General features: G+C 44.0%; 1 protein-coding gene across 2 annotated transcripts in view; it reads left to right on the top strand.

Moving 5' to 3' along the window:
• The window catches only part of stard9 (StAR related lipid transfer domain containing 9), a 182,831-nt gene that overhangs the window by 127,313 nt on the left and 34,143 nt on the right, over window positions 1–21,375 (top strand). For both annotated transcript variants that reach the window (XM_033026744.1, XM_033026745.1), the window contains exons 18-22: window positions 1,850–1,987; window positions 2,973–3,055; window positions 5,422–5,528; window positions 7,809–7,859; window positions 17,479–17,699. In XM_033026744.1, coding sequence (XP_032882635.1) covers window positions 1,850–1,987; window positions 2,973–3,055; window positions 5,422–5,528; window positions 7,809–7,859; window positions 17,479–17,699 — 600 coding nt within the window. The remainder of the gene's footprint in view (window positions 1–1,849; window positions 1,988–2,972; window positions 3,056–5,421; window positions 5,529–7,808; window positions 7,860–17,478; window positions 17,700–21,375) is intronic.

A 21,375-nucleotide genomic window follows, 5' to 3' on the forward strand; every position in this document is an offset into this window, starting at 1 on the left:
TGCATCACAGCATGGTTTGGGAACAGCTCCATCCAAGACTGCAAGAAATTGCAGAAAATTGTGGAGACCATCACACCAACAAACCTCCTCCCTTTTATTGACAATTTATATTTCACGCTGCCTCGGGAAGGCCAGCAGCATAATAAAAAGGATGGGTCGCATCCTCTTCTCCCCTCTCCCATCGGGCAAAAGGTACAGATGTGTGAAAACGCACACCTCCAGATTCAGAGATTGTTTTTCCCCCAGCTATTATCAGGCAACTGAACCTTCCTATGACAACTAGGGAGCAGTGCTGAACTGCTATCCACCTCATTGGTGACCCTCTTTGATCGGACCATACTGGCTTTATCTCAACATTTTTCCCTTATCATGAATCTGTATACTGTGAATGGCTCAATTGTAATCAATCATGTATTGTCTTTCCACTGACTGGTTAGCATGCAACAAACGCTTTTCACCATACCTTGGTACATGTGAAAATAAAGTAAACTCAAACGTTTCCCAACCACCGGGTGGCGCCAGCAATGGCTGCCTCGCCAACAGTTTCCTTCTTTGTGTTTAATTGTATGTGTCTAATGTATGTTTTTGGTGTTCTTTAGCTTTTTCTAATCTTTTGCCTTGAGGAAGATGCAATTTGTTTCCGTATCGTATCTCCATCTGCATTGCGGCCTAACATCAAGGAGTTGGCGGTCTTTGCTGGAGACCGATTTTGAGAGCTCCACCGTGATTGCCTGCAGTCTTACCATCGTGGAGCTCGTGATCCCTTTGCCAGTGGTCACCCTCGGAGCTCCAACCGTGGGCTTGCGGACTTAGCATCATGGAGCCCGCGGTCTCTGGTCAGAGACCGACATCAGGAACTCCAAGCCGTGGGAGTTTCAACTGCCCCGACGCGTGAGTTTCGATCGCCCCGATATGGGAGTTTCGATCACCCCGACGTGGGAGTTTCGATCACCCCCGACGGATGGTTTGACTGCCCCGACCGCGGGAGAATAAAGAGGAAGAAGATTGAACTTTTTTGCCTTCCATCACAGTGAGGAATGTGGGGAATCCGCTGTGGTGGATGTTTATGTTAACTTTTATGTAGTTGTCTGTCTTGTTGCTTTTGTTCGTATGGCTGTAGGGTAATTCACATATCACTGTGCGTTAATTGGTACCTATGACAATAAAAGACCTTTGACACTTTTGAAACATTGAGTTACCAGGTGTTTTTGAGTTTCTCCTATTTAGTACATTGATGGTGCCATTTAACACAATAGAGGGTGTCCTTGGTGCGAGGATGGGATTTTGTCTTAACAAATGCTCAGGTTTGCATGTGTCAGTCGATACACTGCAAAGATAGACCTATGAACTATGCAGGGATGTTATTCAACTGGAAAGGCTGCCAAAAAGATGTACGAGGTAGTTATCAGGTCTGGAGAGTGAGAGATTTAAGGAGAGGCCCGTTAGGCTGATATTTCTTGAGGGGCTGAGAGGTTTATGAAATTATGAAGGGCATAGTTAAGTGAATACCCGCAGTCTTCTCCCTAGTGTAGGCTGTCTAAAACTTGAGGCATAGTCTTAACGTGAGAGGGGAAAGACTTTAAGAGGAAATGTTCACACAGACGGTGCTGCGATATGGAACAGCTGCTAAAGGTAGTGGTTGAGGCAGGTTCAATTATGATATTTAAAAGCCACTTGGACATGTGCATGGATAGGAAAAAAGTGGAGGTAAATGGGCCCTGCGTGGGTTCGTGGGACTGGCGGGGTGTTAGGCAACTTGGTCACAAGTTGGATTGAAGAACCAGTTTCATGCTGAAAGAACATAGTGAGAGCACACTTTCTGCACAAATAATTGCTGTCTTTATTTCAGTTCTGCAGGGTCCGTGGGTGGAGAAGGAACATTGTACCGTTCACAATGATAATGGCATAGTGACACTTGCACCAATTGGAGGATCACATTGCATTGTAAATGAAATGGATGTTATCCATTCATGCCGTTTGTCACAAGGTAATGGAGTTGCTGCTTGTAGTGTTAATCTGCCCAATTTACACTGTGAAGAATGTTGACAGATGTTGCCCGATGAATAATATCGGCAGATATTGCCCAAAAATAAATCTGAAATATTTGCTGTTTGCTTCTTTCCCTTTTTGAGTTATTCTGATCGCAGACTGCTCATGGTAAGGAATTCAGATCATGCCACTGACTTGAGCCCACATCAGCTATGGAAATACGGCAATGCTTCAATGTAAGCACTGCTTTCTGGGAACAAGACACCTTTTTATTAAGCATAACCTTCCTTAAAGCTTGCACTTTCTGTTGAACTTATTCTGTACTGTTTCTGATTCCTGATATCCGTCTTTCATGGTTCTACCTGGCCTTTGTTTTGGGCTCTAAGTATTTTCTCGCCAAGATATTTCACGGTTTTGCAACCTTGGTCTTCCAGACTGCTCAGTCACACCTTCAATATTTTGTCTCTCTTGCTTAAGAACTTAAGAAGTGGGAGCAGAAGGGGCTCAGCCAGCCCTTCAAGCCCTCCCCACTGGTCAATAAGATCTTAGCAAATACAGTTTAGGCCCCAACGCCACTTTTCTCCTTTTGCTGCATTGCTTAAGTGTAGCGGTTTAAATATCTGTGAGTCTCTACCTTGAATTACACTGGTTCCACAGCTCTTTCAGGTGGAGAATTCCAAATTATGGCGCTCTGAGAGAAGAAATTCCTTCTCATCTCCAACCAAAATGGGCAACCCTTATTCTAAAACTATGCCCCACATTTATTAATTGAAGCTTAATAGAAACTCACAGCTCTCCTGTACACTCGCACTAGAGGAAATCTCAACGTCCACCCAGTTAACTCCTCTCAGAATATTTGTCAGTACATTCATCTCTTGTTCTTCTCAATGTATTTCGGCCCATTGATGGCAAGTTGTGCATAGGTCTAGAATTAGAATCTTCTTCCTTTGTGCTTTCTCACCCTGGTTACATTTATTTTTCAGGTGCTGTTATTGGACTGGGAAAAGTGCACAAGTTCAGGTTTAATCATCCAACTGAAGCTGCAAAGTTGAAACAAAGGAGAGCTGTGAGTTTCTAATAAACTGATTAATAAATGTGCTTTACAATTTAGAGTGCAGCCATCCTAACAATTCCTTACGTTTTGGTGTAAGACAGATCAATGTCATTGTATTTAAGTTATCTATGCTATAACATGTGTCTGCATGAAATAGATATAATACAAGTGATGAATTAGGATCAACATTTGCATTATATGAAACTAATTGGTTATGATGCAGTTTTGATGACAAACTAGGGAACCACTTAAAAGTCACTTTGCAAATTGATAAGCAGATAAAAAGCTGCCTTGGATTGAAACAGAAGATAGACACAAAATGCTGGAGTTACTCAGCGGATCAGGCAGCATCTCTAGAGGACTTGTCAGCGATTGGTCCAGACCCCCGCGTCCATCACATCACTGGCCGGTGGAGACGGGAGGGTGGGGGTCATTTTCCTACACAAGCCATAGGTGACTGAGCACTCTGAACCCGAGCACCAAGTGGTAAGCGGCCGAAGGAGCGCATCCCTCGGGACAGCCCCCACTCTCCTACAGCCACGGCCGCCCTCCGCCTCGTCTCCCCCTGTACTGTAACACGCTGTGTGTCGGCTGCGCCGGGTGGTGCAGAGGCTGACAAGTCCTGCCCCCCGGCAACGCCACGTTCGTTATTTGACTTTTGCATTTAGGCCTCCCACCCTTTCGGTTAGCTGGCATTTCGGCTTCGTACGCTTTCGGTTATTTGGCGTTTCGGCTTCGTTTCCATTTGGTTATTTGGCTTCCACTTCTTTGCTTCGGCTTCTTGTCCTTCGACGCCACGTCCGCACACGGATGTTTCGGGTTGAGACCCTTCTTCAGACAGGTTTAAACAATATAGGGGAAAAACTTGTTACCATGTAACCTCCCCTCAGTAATCAGACCCCTTTGTCTCTTCAGAACACAGTTTCACCCCAGATAGTTTCACCCCAGGCGGCATGGAAATTGACAAGCAGTTGCTTCTGTTGACACTTATTCTACGAAACATATTCTATTAAACGCTGTCAAATACAGCCTTAAGTATTTTTAGCTTCCCGTAATAATTAAATTCTTGCTATTGAAGGGACCCATATTTTTGAAAATCCTTGGGGGGGGGGGTATATATAATTTTGTCATTGCGAGTCTGAAACTCTTTAACCTGTAATCCTCTTACCCCATTGATACAATTGTCCTCATAAAGCGATTTTCCATGTTGATGGAACTGCACCCATCCAGTCAAACACTCCTGACTCAGGCTTTGTCAATGTAGATGTGATTCAAAAAGTGAACCACTTATCATAGAATATTGACCTGATCTTGTAACCACAGTATTTACGTGGCTGGTCAAGTAAACAAAATAAATTGTCTGGTGTTTGAGATGGGTTGGTGTTAATGGTGTTTCTCACTGGGCTGCCCAAGGTAGGATGTTGTTCACATTTTGCTGCATGGGGGATTTTTAGTTTAATTTAGTATAGAGACACAAAATCTCTATATTTTAGGAGATTCAAATATGATCTCATATTATAGAGGAGTCCACGTCGCCCAACAATCACCCATACACGTTCTATCCTGAACATTGCGAACAGTTTACGGAAGCCAATTAACCTTCAAACCTTCACGTTTTTGGAATGTGGGCGTAAACCGGGGCACATGAAGAAAACCGATCCCAGGGAGAACGTACAAACTCCATACAGACAGCACCCGTCGTCAGGATCGAACCCGGATCTCTGGCGCAGTAAGGCAGTAACTCTACTGCTGCGACACCGTGCTGGGATGTAGACACAGGAGACTGCAAATGCTGGAATCTTGAGCAAAACACAAAGTGCTGGAGGAACTTTGTATGTCAGGCCGCAGCCTGAAAAAAGAACCCACCCTATAATGTCCCCGTCAATTCCCTCCCCAGATGCTGCCTGACCCACTGAGTCAGAGGATGTGTATCAATGCCTGAGGATCTGTGAATTTAGACACGTGTAAAACCTTGCTTTAATAGATTTGTGTTAATATGTCTAAGTTAGTAGTTAGTATAGCAGTGATGCACAGCAGTTAGTACAGCAGTGAGATTACAACTTATCTATGATCTAATTTAATAGTGCTTTTGTATATTGTGATATTGGGCAAATATTGAAAGCTGGTGAAATCAATAGTGGAATTTGATCTCTGAACTCGAACTAATTTACAATGTTTTTTTGGTTATCTTGCCTCCCTGGAATTTGCATCTACCCTGAAATTTAGAGCATGCATTTCAACAGTGCTCTTTTCTCAGGCTTTTATTGCCCATTCAGATTTGTTTGGAAACATGTGAACAGAAGGTGGTTAAGTTTGTAAATAAGGAATTGATTTATACTCTTTGTTAAAGTATCAATATTTTTATTTTACATGTGCAGAGTAGCAATGTATCTCTGGCAAGCAGTGGTTCTTGTGAATGGCTGGAATTGGATGGAGAATTCAACTTTTCCCCACCTTATGTCTTATCTCCACTCATGCAAGCAAGGTAGGACATTAAAACTACGGGAACAAACCATTCCATGTATGTGCACCATCAGCTGCTGCATAAGGACAGTTTCAAATAGAGTGTCATTGGAGAAGGAAAAGTACAATGTACCAAGGTACAAAGGTACAAAGGACATTTATTATCACATACACCAATTGGTGTAGTGAAATTTGACTTGCTATTGCAGCACACAAATAAAGATAAGACACAACATTAAAGAATTTACCAATAAACATAAAAAGATCCCCCCACAATGGTTCCCACTGGGGGAAGGCAGCAAAGTCCAGTCCTGTCCCCTGTTCACCCATAGTCGGGCCTATTGTGGCCTCCGCACTCGCCACTACAGCAGCCTGATGCTTCAGGCCCTCTTGCCGGGCAGATGGAACACTCCTCAGCGGCTTGGAATGTTTGTCACATATAAAGTCTTCCGTCAGGGACTCAAGCCTTTCTTGCAGATTTTCCATCTCACATGACCATCTCTCCCCCTGCCCCACTTTTATTCCTACGATAGACAGTGCAAGCCTAATTAATTGGTTCCTGTGTGGCTCAGGCCATCCTAATCTCCCTGCTCCAAAGAGTTATCCTTTAACCACCACTGGTCATCCACCTTTTTAGATCTCAATCACGGCCACAGAGTGTGCTATCCATCCCTTTAGTCATATTAACATCATAGCAATCCACATTGTTTTCCCGTTGAGTGTAGTTTTGTACAATGATGGCATGGCCAGTTTCACCATCCTCTACAGTTTTTAATGTCATCCCTGCAGATAACAGATGCCTTGTACTTTCCAGAGAAAGGCAAAGACAAAAGCTCTTTCACCACTCCAGTAGCAGTCTCACGAGTCTTTGCAGCCTGCAGTCACATTCTACTCTCATGACCAAACTAAATTTAAACTACTAGCTAATAAATGGGGTATTACCATCTCTTTGGACAAAATATTGAGGTAACTCTCCTCCCTTTCAGCTGATTGCAGTGCCTGCCATCTCTAACTCATGTTGCAGATGTTTATGGCACATGGGATCATGTTACACTCAGCACGCTAGCCTGCTGCAGATACTGCACTCACCCTGCACTGATTAGACAATAGGTGCAGGAGTAGGTCATTCGGCCTACTGATCATCCACAATCAGTACCCCGTTCCTGCCTTCTCCCCATATCCCCTGACTCCACTATCTTTAAGAGCTCTATCTGTTCCATCCACTTTTGTGCATTTAACTTATTACCATATTAATGCGGCTTATTTTTAGATTTTTTAATCAATTTTAACGTCCAAATTACTAATTTATTAATTTTCTAACTTGCACAATTCCTAGCTTAGAAAGTAAAGAAATGTTTTATTCAGCAAATGAACATCTACCGCTCCAACAGCCGCAGTTTCCTTGTTTTGCTAACAACATGGATTCATGAGTTGTTTGTCTCAGCACAGTAAACGCAACTTAGAAGCTGGTACTTTCCCAAACCCAGTTTAATTATCCTATTTTCTATTTTTTGTATATTTGGCCTTATCATAATAATTTAGATTTATTGATATGCAATCACTTGTTAAGAAGTTTCACTTGCACCACTACATATATTAAAGGCAAAGGGATGGCTCCTTCCCTGTAAGCATTAAATGCCCATTCACAAAATTCTTAACATCCTCCCTGTTCACCACATACACTGTTCACACTGTGTTCTGTGATTTAGCTGTTTCGGTGCTGTCAGCAGGAATCATGAGTTACATCTTTGTATTAGTTTCTACATTCTCATATTGGCATCGGCAATGCTGATGTTTATTAATGGTGTCAATTAATGGGCTCCCAGCCTGGGTCAGGGCTGTGTTGTGTGAGGGAGGGAAGTCACATTGGGCCAGGTTGGATAAGGACACTACATTTTATTCTCTAAAAGATATTTATGAACCATTTGGATTTTTACAGTGGTCTGATCGTTTCATGGTTAATTGCCTTGGTGGGATTTCAATCTGTCATTCTCTAGATTAACCATTCTATATCATAACCATGGCTTATGGTATCCTAGTCAGTGTTACTGTGTTGTTGTCAGTCCTAATGCTGATACCATTCACTGTGTGAACTTAGCAAATTAGAGCGGCAGTGGAGAAACCCTCTCTCGGGTCTTGTCTCTTTACTGGGCTGCAGTGAAGCGAGAAGACCTCCTCTATAAAGCAGTTCAACGGCAGGACTGGACAACAGTGCTATATCTATGTGGTTTGTCTGGTTATTAACAAGAAAGGGGAATGTGATGTAACAAAGCTGCTTTATTGCCTTTTATTTTTTAAACAGCTTGGAAGATGACAGAGAGAAAGATGAAGACATGGAGATAAGTGAAACTAGGTGAGAAGTTAGTCTAAGCAACTGGATTTTGTTCTTTGTCTTTTCTGCACCTGGGACTGTTTGTACTATTTGATTTATTGTCTTTAGCATTTATAGAATATAGTACAATTTAAATGATATAACTAAGGAAATGCAGTTCACTATATGATGTCTCATGCCAATGTCCCTTATTTGACAATCTTATCGTAAAATAAAATTCATTTAATAAATTTTTCTGTAACACCTGTCATGCATTGCTTCACTGTAAACATTAACACATTGTTACAGTTAAAGGCTTCAGTTTGATAGTTACAGGTCACATCAACAATTTGGAGAGCAAGCAGCCTTGCTTCACCCAATGCCTTTTTAATGTCAAACAATGTATGATTCCACCAAGATTTTCCATCAATCCACATTGCCAGCTAAGGTAGCCTGCTCCCACAACTTGCATATTTATAATTTATGTGTCAAATATGTTAACAGTCTTCCCGCCACAAGATATTTGACAATATGTTCTACTCTGGGTGGTTTCCATACACGCACGGCTCTGTTCAAAGTCATTGTAATCAGTTAGTTGCAGCGGAATAGAAACTCTTGACTATGGGTCATCAGGTTCCATTCCTGAACCAAACTCTGGTTTGACAATTCAGTGCAATGCTAAATAAAGGTAAAGTGTAGAAAGTGCAGCCTGTCACAAGAGATGTAAAGGGCACTGTCGTCTTTGTGCCGAAGTGGAAAAATGTCATGAAACCATTTCACAACTCTAGGATAGAGGCTTCCATCCCTTAAGCCAGCCATGTGATAGGACCGTGACTGTTCTGTACCTGAACTCCAATCCAAAATACAATATTTATTCATTGTCATTTGAACCTCAAATGAGGCTCAAACGAAACTCTGTTTCTACAGCCATACAAACAGAACAATTTCTACAAGACACACAAACAATTCAATTCACACAAACACCCAACACAGCGAATCTCCTCCTCACTGTGATGGAAGGCAAAGTCTTTTCTCTCCCCTGTGTTCCATTTTTCTCCCGAACCTTCCTGCCTTAGAGCAGTGGTGTCAACACCCATCCACAGCATATATTCATTTGTTTAACCTTTTTAAAAGTTGCATTTGACCTCACCCTGGCCTTCTGTGGCTTTATTGGGAAAACATTCCATATCTCTAAGATACTTTGTGAGGTCTTTTCTGCCATCAGTCCAGATTGACCGTTTTAAAATTATGTTCCTTTATTCTGAATCAGCAAGTCAAGTTGAGTTTACTGTCACATGCACAAGTAGGATGGATACAATTAAAATATCTTGCTTGCAGCAGTATCACAGGGCACAGAGACTGAGACAAACGCACAAAAAACAAATTGCACATCAATTGCGCATAAAAATTGTAAAAGAACACTGCAAAAAAAGTAAGACATTAGTGCAAGACATAATTGTAAAATAGAACATGTGCATGATAGAGCACAGGATGGATCCCAGTGTCCTGCTGTCGAGGTGGGATTAGTGCTGGTTGGTTCAAGAACCTGAAAGTTGTAGCAAAGTAGCTCTTTCTGAACCTGGTGGCCTGGCACATCAAGTTTCTGTACCTCCTGCTTGATGGTATCAGAGGTGATACCACTTTCGATGTCATTTTAACTTTTTCAGTGAGATCACTGCTTATTTTTTCTGTACTTGGTCGAATACAGCCAAAGTTAATTAAATCTGCATTGCACTCTTTGCAACACCGGCATTTCAGACCTTGAATACCAGTCTTTGATCGCAGTACCTGTGCAACAATGTTTTGTCAGTGTGGGATTCATTTGCTGTAAAAGCTAAATGTGCAGTGGGTTATATTGAAGTTGTGGTCTTGATCAGAGCTGCTTTTATTTTTTGAGTTGTAATTTTCCCCTAGAGTTGTCATATGTTGCCTCCTAGGTCAGGATTGAGTACTACTTCTCACTGTTTATAGCATCCTGCTGCATTTTGCGCCATAATGAGTTGCCAGCATACCTTAGAATACTTAACTGTAAATACCAAACATAACCTGACTAGGCATAATAATGCTTTGGAGTTTGATTTCACCTTGCAGTAATTTGATATTGTGAACTTGGTCGTAGAGAAGTACTGAGCAATATCCACTGTCATGTAAGGGTGTTGCAGGCAGAAATCTTTGCCTGGATATGTTGCTGAAGAACTGTAATCGGCTGGTAAAAGGTGGAATTAGATTGAACCTGCATAGACACAATGGGGCTGAACGCAGGCCTACAGACAGGACCTTTGGTACAGATTGTCCATGCCAGCCAAGATGCCTAAATAAACTATCCTAATTTGTATTTGTTTGACAGATACCCCTCTACATCTTTCCTATCCATGTACCTATCCGAATGTCTTTTAAGTGTTTTTCTTGTGCCAGGTGCATTTTAAATGTTATTGGCACTGCTTCAATCCTATCTCTGGCTGCTCATTCCATTTATGTGGAATAGTTGCCCCTCAAGTTCTTATTAAATCTTTCCTCTCTCACCTTAAACCTGTGCCCTCTTGTTCTTGATTCCCCAACTCCTGTGAGGTAGCTCTGCGATTCTACTATTTGAATGGACAAATTAGGTCACTTTGTTGCGAAGGCTGAGAGTGGCGCTTGGCACTGGCTTAGCAGCGCAAGTCCAAACTAGTTTAATACCCTGACTACTACAAAAGACTCTTTAAATGATCAACGGAAATGTCATTGACATCAAGTTCCCTCAAAGAACAATGTCAAGGTAATAACAAATTGTTTGTTAATATGGAGATAATATTGTTCGATCTGACATTCCTCATGTAAATGTAAATGAGCCTCATTTACTGAAGAATGTTGTTTAGATATTACCGCCCAGATAGTTTACAGTTCTAGAGTTCAAATGTAATTATGCCTTTAGTTTCAATCAGTTGTAGTAGTGAATAAATGATCAGTTTCCTACTTGTTGAGAACCCGTTTTACGATAAGATACGATTAAACTTTATTCATCCCCGAAGGGAAATTGTTCTGCCGACAGTCACAACACACAATGTACACAAAAACTTGAAATGAAAAGTGAAAATAAAAGGAAAAAGACAAGCGACTGTTGTCTGGCTGCCATGTGCACAGCCCCTTCACCGGAGCAAACGAACAAACAAACAAACACCCACAGACTTATCCCCTGGGCAGAGGATTCTAAACTAGAGTGCCTCCACCCCCCCCCCCCCCTCCACCACACACCGGGTCTCCCTTTGTTCTCCCACCGTCTCTCACAGCGGTCCCCCCACGCCGGGTCCCCATTGTCTTCCTCGCACTCATCGACCGCGAGGACCCAGCACCACTGAGGCTCCCGTTCCTGCCGAGTCCCACGTTGCCGCCGAGGCTCCCATCGCCGTCACCTCTGAGGCTCCTTCCACCCAGGCAGGCCTCGCCGCCCGGCTTCACCGCAGTCCCCTAGGAGCCCTGTGGTGCGGGTCGGGCACGATTTGGTCTTCGGTCGCCGTTCTAGTTGGTGGCAGCGCGGTTGTTCGGTGGGTGGATCGGGACCATCTTCTTGGCCATAATTCCCCTTAATCCTCATTAAGTTGTATTGAAGTACAAAAAATCCACCTTCTTGCAGGTGTGAGCAAGGTGTGTTAGTGGGCTAGGGCGCTGCGAGTGAATCTAATTGTTATTTCAGCAACTTTCTTGCAACATGCAGTGCACAGACATTACCTGATAGTTACACTGCCTTTCTGGTGGTGCCAGCTCTCTCTTAGACAGGATTGGGTGGTGACTTCCACTTACCTTGGCTGATGAGGCAAATGTAGGACCTACATACCTCGCCACAATTGATGTTTGGAGATGTTTGACTGAATGTTGGGATGGGTAATGGCACCCAACCCCCCCTCCCCATCCCTCCGCTCCACCTGCTCACTGCTCACTCCTGCAATGAGGTGGATTTTCTATACCTCAATACAGTAATGAGGAAGGGGTTGTTGGGCTCTTGTTATTAGTAGGAGCTTCTGTGTGCTATCGAGGAATGAACTCTAGGTTCCTAATGCTCCTGCTTTACTCTGAACTATCGTAGACCAAGGTTTCCCATTTGGCAGAGGGAATGCTGCGGTCTTTCAAGGTGGCTTTGAGCACATCCTTGAAACACTTCCTCTGTCCACCTGGTAATCTCTTCTTTTGATGGAAGAAAGCATCTCGGCCTGCAAGTAGTGTGGTCTGGCCATTGGAGGCCACTGAGTGTAATCAGACCTCTGCGCTAAGAATGCTGGGACAGCATGGGTAGTAACTCTGCAGTGCTTGGAGATGCATGCTGCTATGACTCTTATGAAGATGGTAGGTCAGGAATCACTGATGCCTTGTGGACAATGAACTGTGTTCCACGTTTGAGCTAATGTTTTGATAACAGCCTTGGCTGAAAGGTGGATCTTGAGATACATCCCTTATTTTACAATCTCAAACTCTCAAAATAAATGCTAACACTGCATTTGCTTTCCTTACTACCAATTCAACTTGCAAATTCACCTTTTTAATATCCTGCACCAGCACTCCAATGTCCCTCCAATGCACCTCCAATTTCTGAGTCCTTTTCCCAATCCAAAAATAGTCCTGCAACAAAAGTGCATGACTCCACACTTTGTTACGCTGTATTCCGTCTGCCACTTCTTTGCCACTCGCCCACCCTGTCCAAGTCCTTCTGCAGAGTCCCTGCTTTCTCTGCACAACCTGCCCCTCCACCTATTTTCGTATCATCCGCAAACCTGGCCACAAACCCTTCAATCCCCTCATCCAAATCATTAATATACAACACGGAGTAGCGGCCCCAGCACCGACCCCTGCGGAACTTCACTAGTCACTGGCAGCCAACCAGAAAAAGCCCTCTTTATTGCCACTCTTTGCCTTCTGCCATCCAGCCAACCTGCTATCCATGCTAGTGTCTGCCCTTTGATACCGTGGGCTCTCATGTTCCTTAGCAGCCTCACGTGTGGCACCTTATCAAAGGCTTTCTGAAAATCTAGGTAAACAACGTCCACATGACTCTCTTTTGTCTGTCCTACGGTTTACTTCTTTAAAACATTTCAACAGATTCGTCAGGCAAGATCTCCTCTTCACAAAGCCATGTTTTCCTATTATACCATGAACTTCCTCCTTTATAAAGGACTCTAATTGGACTCTAATTGGACTAATTTGGTGTTGAAATCAGAGGTGTAGTCAATGAATAGCATTGTGACATATGTGTTGGTATTGCCAATGTGATCCATGAAGAGAGATGCTGTCCTGTAATTTATTTTCCTGCATGCAGATTGCGAGAGGACTTGATCGTCTGGGAGATCGGTGTAGACGTGGGCCATTACCACAGTTGATTGAATTGCTTCTTTTGGAATTTTCTCTTGGCATCCCTAATAGCCTTTCGGAGATCATACTTGGCCATCTTGTACAGGACAGGATCATCCTCCTTGAAGGCCTCAAATCTGGACTTCAGCAGTGAATGAATCTCCCTGGTTCCTCCAGGGTTTCTGATAGAGATAGACTCTAATTGTCTGTCAGAATGTAGTCGCCATCGCATTTATTTGATGAAAATCCTGATGACTAAGGTATACTCGTTCAGGCTAGATAGAGTGGTCTTGGACATGTTCCAATGAACTGATTCAAGGTAATCCTAAAGTAGGCATTCAACCTCCTCACATATTGCTGCATTGCTCTTTTTGTTGGTGCTTCAGTCTCTATCTGTAAATTATTGTTACTGGGGCTTAAACCCACAAAAAGGTTGTGCATTGCAATGTGGCGCACATTAAATTCACGTGTTTCTTGATTGCACACATGAAGTGAATGAGAAAATTTCATTGAGGTACTTATGATCTGCTACATTATCATTGCATTACTGCCATAATGTTAACGCTGAAAATCTGACGTTTTTCTTGTGTAAAACAAAATATTGAACTGTGTGTCAGCATTATGATCATCAGGAAGAGCAGATGTAACATTTGAGAAAACCACGTGTTTTGGCAAGTGAAACACTCTCACTTTTGCCTTTTGATTATTAAGTAACTGTTTTCCAATTTCCTGTGAAGAATATTTGAGTGATTTGACAAGACACAAGAGAGATAAGATGTTTAAGAAGGAACTGCAGATGCTGGAAAATCATAGGTAGACAAAAATGCTGGAGAAACTCAGCGGATGAGGCAGCATCAATGGAGCAAAGTAAATAGGTGACGTTTCGGGTCGAGACCCTTCTTCAGACTGATGTGAGGGTGGGGGGGGCGGGAAGAAGAAAGGAAGAGGTGGAGACAGTGGGCTAAGGGAGAGCTAGGAAGGGGAGGAGAAAGCAGGGACTACCTGAAATTGGAGGTCAATGTTCATACCGCTGGGGTGTAAACTGCCCAAGGGAAATATGAGGTGCTACTCCTCCAATTTACGGTGGGCCTCACTCTGACCATGGAGGAGGCCCAGGACAGAATGGCCGGATTCGGAATGGGAGATGTAGTTGAAGTGCTGAGCCACCGGGAGATCAGGTTGGTTATTGCGAACCGAGTGGAGGTGTTGGGCGAAGCGATCGCCAAGCCTACGCTTGGTCTCACCGATGTAGAGCAGCTGACACCTAGAGCAGCGGATGCAATAGATGAGGTTGGAGGAGGTGCAGGTGAACCTCTGCCGCACCTGGAAAGACTGCTTGGGTCCTTGAATGGAGTCAAGGGGGGGAGGTAAAGCGACAAGTGTAGCACTTCCTGTGGTTGCAAAAGAAAGTACCAGGGGAGTGGCTAGTTTGGGTGGGAAGGGACAAATTGACCAGCGAGTTACGGAGGGAGCGGTCACTGCGGAAAGCCTTGAGTGCGGCTTCTTTTCGTTTGAAATAGTCCATGCCCTTCCCCGCCAGGTCGCTGTGACAAGACTCCAAATGGATCTTCAATGTGCTGGGCTTCATGCTCTCGTGGCTCAAAAGCATGGCACAGATAACACGTTGCGGCTTGACCACGGATTTTTGAACAATGCTTGAGGAGCCAAACTTGAGAAATGCTTCACTATACGTGCGCTTCTTGGCAGACACGATTCACAACACACACAGTTTGTGTGCGTATACGTACGCGCATATGCAAACAAAATACTGTGTGTAGTATGTACCTTTGTTAGGTTCCTAAACATGAGCTCAACAAATTGATATGTTATTTATGACCCCTTCATGACCCCTTCATGACCCCTGGAAAAACCCCAAACAACTCCCAGGTTAAGAATCACTGCCCTAGTCTCATGTGCCAATCCGTGGTCTGACTTCATCTGCCTTACCTATCAGGCATTTTGCAATGATATAAATGCACGTTAAACCAACAATCTACTCTTACTCCCTACTGTGCTCCTGTCCGCTGTATCTACAGAACTTGGTCTCTACGTTCTGTATTTGCGTCAACCTTCTCATTACCCCACCCGTAGTTGGACCCATCTACCTGCCAGACAAGTTTAATTCTGTCCTTCTACTGTAACTGTATCAGAGGAGAGCAGCAACCGCCACCAGGCCTGTGGCACCATGATTGGCCCTGATGCACTGTTGTGATAGAAGTCTATAGACTTCTGAAGTCTACCAACCTACCTAGCTACCTATCCGCATTTGCCTGCACGTGGTCTATATCCTCCATTCCCTGCAGTGTTGAGGATTGAACCAGGGTCAATGGAACTATGAAGTGGCTTCATTAACTGCTGCACCACTACATTCTGCCCTTTTCCTTGCATAAAATGTTCATTTTATATTTTTTATCAAACTTCATCTTTTAAATAGTGATTTCGTTGTCTCTGTACTGTACACTGACAATGACAATTAAAATTGAATCTGAATCTGAATCTGATCTGAAATGTATCTTGCAAATTGTAGGTGGATTCCATATTTTTTGTTTTTCTGATTTGATCTGATATCTAGATGAAAGTATGGATTGCTGCAATTAAAGTAATGCTGCTTTTAAGTCGGTCTTTGTAATTAAATATATTTAATCTCAGTGACTGGCCCAATGCCTATCTTTTATACCTGCTGTTCTCAGTAGAAAGACAGTTACTGAAATGGCTTCTTTAGTTGTCATGGCAGCAGCAGGTTTGACACAGACTAGAATAGCGTGGCTTTGCCTTCACTTTGCACTGATCTACTGTGGGTGTGTGAGTTCAGACAGCATAGTTTGAGTCACTGGATCACCGACTCACAGCATTGTTCTGACTGCTCACTCATCCTCAAACTACTTTTTCATGGAGTCAGCGGGAGGAAGGCGTGTTGCTGCGGTGCTCAAAACTCAGTGTAACATTTCAAATTCACCCGTACTTATGAATATTGTTTTTTTTAATTATTGTTGACTCTGAGTTAGGTAATAGTTATTCGATTGCTGGCTCATTTAAAAAACTTCTGACAGTCTCGGTGCTGGTGTTTTATGTGATTATTGCGAGGCTTTTTTTAATGATATTCAGCTGTTATTTTTCTTTGTGTTGATAGATAAGTTTAACTTTTATAGTTGCACTAATTGACTTGCACCAGTATGCAAGATCGTGTATGTTGGCATAATGTCCACACCCACCACTAGTGGAGAACACCTGTTTCCGTGCTTGGCTGTTCTATGATCTGGGTTGGTTATCGAGTCATACGGCACGGAAGTGCAGTCGGTCCAACGATCAGTGATGTTGATGCCAGGGTCTTGCTGCTGAAGTTGGACTTTGGAGTATCGTGTGTGACGTTGGTCAAGTGTTAGATGAAGTTATGCCGGGACAGAGCGTGTGGCTGTGCTCGTTAACGATTAGAGCCATGCACCCATACCTCCGGCTCTGCTGGGAACTGCCCGTCCTTGAGTGAAATGGCAAGTTTTATACATCAGCTGGTGTTCTTAACAACTAAGCCTTTGTATTCCATTTGCCCCAACCGGCATGAAACTGAAGCACAGGTCGTGTGGGTCGATTTCCTCCACTCCTTTAAAAGAGGTGGTGAGATCCTTGTCAGTGCCTATCAGAACAATTTATTTCCCTATACACCTGCGCCTATACATTAATGCATGCCCATCAACTTCACTTTGTTACTTTTTTCATTAATCTACACCAAAGGGCAATTTGCAGGTCAGTCTGAAGAAGGGTCTCGACCCGAAACGTCGCCCATTCCTTCTCTCCAGAGATGCTGCCTCACCCGCTGAGTTACTCCAGCATTTTGTGTCTACCTTCGATTTAAACCAGCATCTGCAGTTCTTCCTTACACGCTCAATGAGGTGAAGTTGAGCCAGGAGCTGGCGCCAGTATTGGGGAAGGAACCAAGCAAAGTGCCAGTTATTGCTCTTCCCCTGAGCAACAAACCACTGGAGAAAGTCAGCAGGTCAGGCGGCATTTGGGGAGGAAAATGGACAGACATTTTTGGTCTGGGCCCTTCTTCAGACCGATGGACTTGTGATGGACTTGTGATGGCCATCCTGACTTGTTGCGTTCCTCCAGCAGTTAGTTTTTTGCTCAGGATTCCAACATCTGCTGCCCCTTGTTTCTCCATTGCTATTGTTGCCCTGGTGATGCGTGGCCAGCATGGACAAGGGAACCTATGGAACCTGAGCTGCCAGAGCTCTTGTAGTGGGAGGTGCTGTGAACTTTGTACACTTTGCAATGTGGCATTAAGTCTGGAATTAAGTGTGCCTTGAACCCGAACAAGGGGGTTTAATCTGTTGTTTGTTCTCAGGAGGCAGCTGAGGGAACTGCAGCAGGGTTGCCAGAGCAAGCAGCAGGAGTACGAGGAATACAAACAGAAGCTGAGGGGATTGGAAATATTCTACCAAGAACAAATACGCCAGCAACAATGCTACATTGAGGAACTGCGCCAACGCATTCAAGCAACGCAGTCAACAGCAGAACAAGAGCTTACAGACGATCAGGAGCAGCTGAAGCTGCGGATTGAGGAAAGTACGTAGTCTCACCCTTCTCCATTCGCTCACGGTTGACAATAGGTGCAGGAGTAGGCCATTCGGCCCTTCGATCAATGTGATCATGGCTGATCATCCACAATCAGTACCCTGTTCCTGCCTTCTCCCCATATCCCTTCGTTATCTTTTAGAGCTCTATCTAACTCTCTCTTGAAAGCATCCAGGGAATTGGCCTCCAATGCCTTCCCAGGCAGAGAATTCCACAGATTCACAACTCTCTGGGTGAATTTTTTTTTCCTCATCTCCCTTCTAAATGGCTTACCCCTTATTCTTAAACTGTGGCTCCTGACATCGGGAACATGTTTCCTGCCTCTAGCGTGTCTAATCCCTTAATAATCTTATATGTTTCAATAAGATATCCTCTCATCCTTCTAAATTCCAGTGTATACAAGCCCAGTCGCTCCATTCTTTCAACATATGACAATCCCGCCATCCCGGGAATTAACCTTGTAAACCTACACTGTACTCCCTCAATAACAAGAATGTTCTTCCTCAAATTTGGAGACCAAACCAGCACACAATACACCAGGTGTGGTCTCACTTGGGCCCTGTACAACTGCAGAAGGACCTCTGCTCCTATACTCAACTCGTCTTGTTATGAAGGCCAACATGCCATTAGCTTTCTTCACTGCCTGCTGTCGCTGTATGCTTATTTTCAGTGACTGATGAATAGGAGATTCCAATGACGATGGAACTGAATAAATATCACATGTTCCTTTGGCTGCAGCATTCCTAATGCCATCAGTAGCAGATGCTTTCTGAAATCACTCAGAAGAGTAGCTGCACTTGTAGGAAGCTGCAGCTTTGCCTTTTATTTTTAACATATAATGGCAGAGGATGCTATTTAGCCCTTCAGGTCCGTGTCATGCCAATCAGAACAATTTATTTCCCTATACACCTGCACCTATACTTTAATGCAAGGCCCATCGACCACTTTGTTTTTCATTTTCATTAATCTACACAAATTTGCAGGTCAATTCAATATATCTTTGGGGTGTAGGAAGAAATCAGGGCTTCTAGGGAAACCCACATAACCCGAGAGAATGTGCAAACTCCGCATAGACATCACTGAGGTGAAGTTGAGCCAAGGTCGTTGAAGCTGTGAGGTGGCAGGGCTAACTGCTGCAGTGGTGAATTTGTTTCTCTGGATAGGTACGAGCGACTGGGACGTTGTAGCCGTGACTGAAACCTGGTTAAGGGAGGGCCAAGACTGGCAGCTCAATGTTCCGGGGTACAGGAGCTTCAGGAGAGACAGGGGATTTTGTAGTAGGGGATTTTAACTTTCCCAATATAGACTGGGTAAATCATAGCGTGAAGGGTTCAGATGGGGTGTAATTCCTCAGAAGTGTTCAGGAGAGTTTTCTTAAGCAGTTGGCCCCCACACGTGAGAGGGCAACACTGGATCTAGTATTGGGAAATTGGGAAGGGCAAGTTAATGAAGTGTGTGTGGAGGAGCCTTTTGGGACCAGTGACCACAGTTTGATTAGGTTTAAAATAGTTATAGATAGGGACGTAGAAGGTCCACGTGTTAAAATGCTCAACTGCGGCAAGGCCAGCTTTGAGGGTGTGAGAGAAGGTCTCGCTCAAGTTGACTGGAGAAGGTTATTAGAGGGGAAAGGAACATCGGCCAAGTGGGATGTTTTTAAAAGTATACTGAAGAAAGCTCAGGATGTGTACGTGCCCGTTTGAGTGAAGGGCAAAGCAGGAAGCTTGGCTGACGAGGGAAATTGAGACGTTAGTCACAAACAAGACGGGTGCATGGGACAGGGTATAGTGCATCCCTGTAGGAGTTTTGGGAACTAAGGAGTAAACTAAAAAAGGAAACCTGAAAGGCAAAAAGGGGCCAGGAGATAGCTCTGATGGGTAGCATTAAGGACAATCCCAAAAGATTTTATAAATACATAAGGGGCAAAAGGGTAACTAGAGAGCGAGTGGAACCTCTCAGGAATCAAAGCGGCCACCTCTGTGTGGAGCCATAGGAGATGGGCAAGGTCCTAAATGAGTATTTCTCCTCTGTATTTACCGAGGAGAAAGACAGTAGGAACTTGGGGCAGTCACTGGGAGTGTCTTGAGAGCAGTCAGGGTTACTGTCGAAGAAGTACTGAAGGTACTGCCGTGTTTGACGGTAGATAAATCTCCAGGGCCCAATACTAAACTAGAGAGTTTCCCACAATGTAGGAACTATGGAGCACTGGTTGAAATTTACGAGTCGTCCTTAAATACAGGAGAGGTGCCAGAAGACTGGAGGGTGGCAAATGTTGTGCCTCTTTTCAAGAAGGGCTGCAGGGAAAATGCTGGGAACTATAGGCCGGTGAGCTTAACATCTATACTTAGTAAGTTACTGGAGAGTATTCTGAGGGATAGGATATACAGGCATTTGGATGGGCATGGCTGATGAGGGATAGTCAGCATGGTTTTGAACGTGGGAGGTGGTGTCTCACAATCTGATTGATTTTTTTGAAGATGTGACCAAAAAGGTTGATGAGGGCAGAGCTGTAGATGTTGCGTACATGGACTTAATTTCAGTGAGGTGTTCAACAAGGTGCTGCATGGTAGGCTGCTCTGGAAGGTTAGATCACGTGGGATCCAAGGAGAAATAGCTGAATGGATAGCAAATTGGCTCCATGGAAGGAAGCAGAGGGTGATGGTGGAAGGTTGCTTCTCAGACTGGATGCCTGTGACTAGTGGTGTGCCTCAGGGTTTGGTGCTGGGCCCATTACTGTTTGTCATCTGCATCAATGATTAGGATGAGAACATACAGGGAAAGATTAGCAAGTTTGCTGATGATACAAAAGTTAGTGGCTTTGCAGATAGTGAAGAAGGTTGTGAACGATTGCAGCAGGATCTGGATCGATTGGCCAGGTGGGCGGAGGAATGGTTGATGAAATTTAATACAGAGAAGTGTGAGGTGTTGCATTTTGGGACGTCAAACAAGTGCAGGACCTACACAATAAATGATAGGCCTCTGGGTTATGTTGTAGAGCAGAGGGATCTAGGAGTACAAGTGCATGGTTTCTTGAAGGTCGAGTGGCAGGTAGATAAGGTGGTCAAAAAGACCTTCTTCAGTCAGAGTATTGAGTATAGAAGTTGGGAGGTCATGTTGCAGTTGTATATGACGTTGGTGAGACCGCATTTAGAATATTGTGTTCAGTCCTGGGCACCATGTTATAGGAAAGATATTGTCAATCTTGAAACGGTTCAGAAAAGATTTACGAGGATGTTGCCAGGACTAGAGCTATAAGGAACGGTTGAGTAGGCTGGGTCTCTATTCCATGGAGCACAGGAGGATAAGGGGTGATCTTATAGAAGTTTATACGATCATGAGAGGAATAGATCTGCACAGAGTCTTTTGCCCAGAGTAGGGGAATCGAGGACCAGAGGACATAAGTTCAAGTTGAAGAGGAAAAGATTTAATAGGAATCCGAGGGGTAACTTTTTCTCACAACGGATGGTGGGTGTATGGAAAAAGCTGCCAGAGAAGGTAGTTGAAGAAACATTTGGAATTTCCATGGGGAAATTGTTTAAGAAACATTTAGACAGGTACATGGATAGGACAGGTTTGGAAGGATATGGACCAAGCACAGGCAAGTGGGACGAGTGTAGCTGGGACATTGTTGGCTGGTGTGAACGAGTTGGGCCGAAGAGCCCGTTTCCAC

This window comes from Amblyraja radiata, chromosome 9, assembly GCF_010909765.2.
Source record: "Amblyraja radiata isolate CabotCenter1 chromosome 9, sAmbRad1.1.pri, whole genome shotgun sequence".
Lineage (NCBI taxonomy): Eukaryota > Metazoa > Chordata > Chondrichthyes > Rajiformes > Rajidae > Amblyraja > Amblyraja radiata.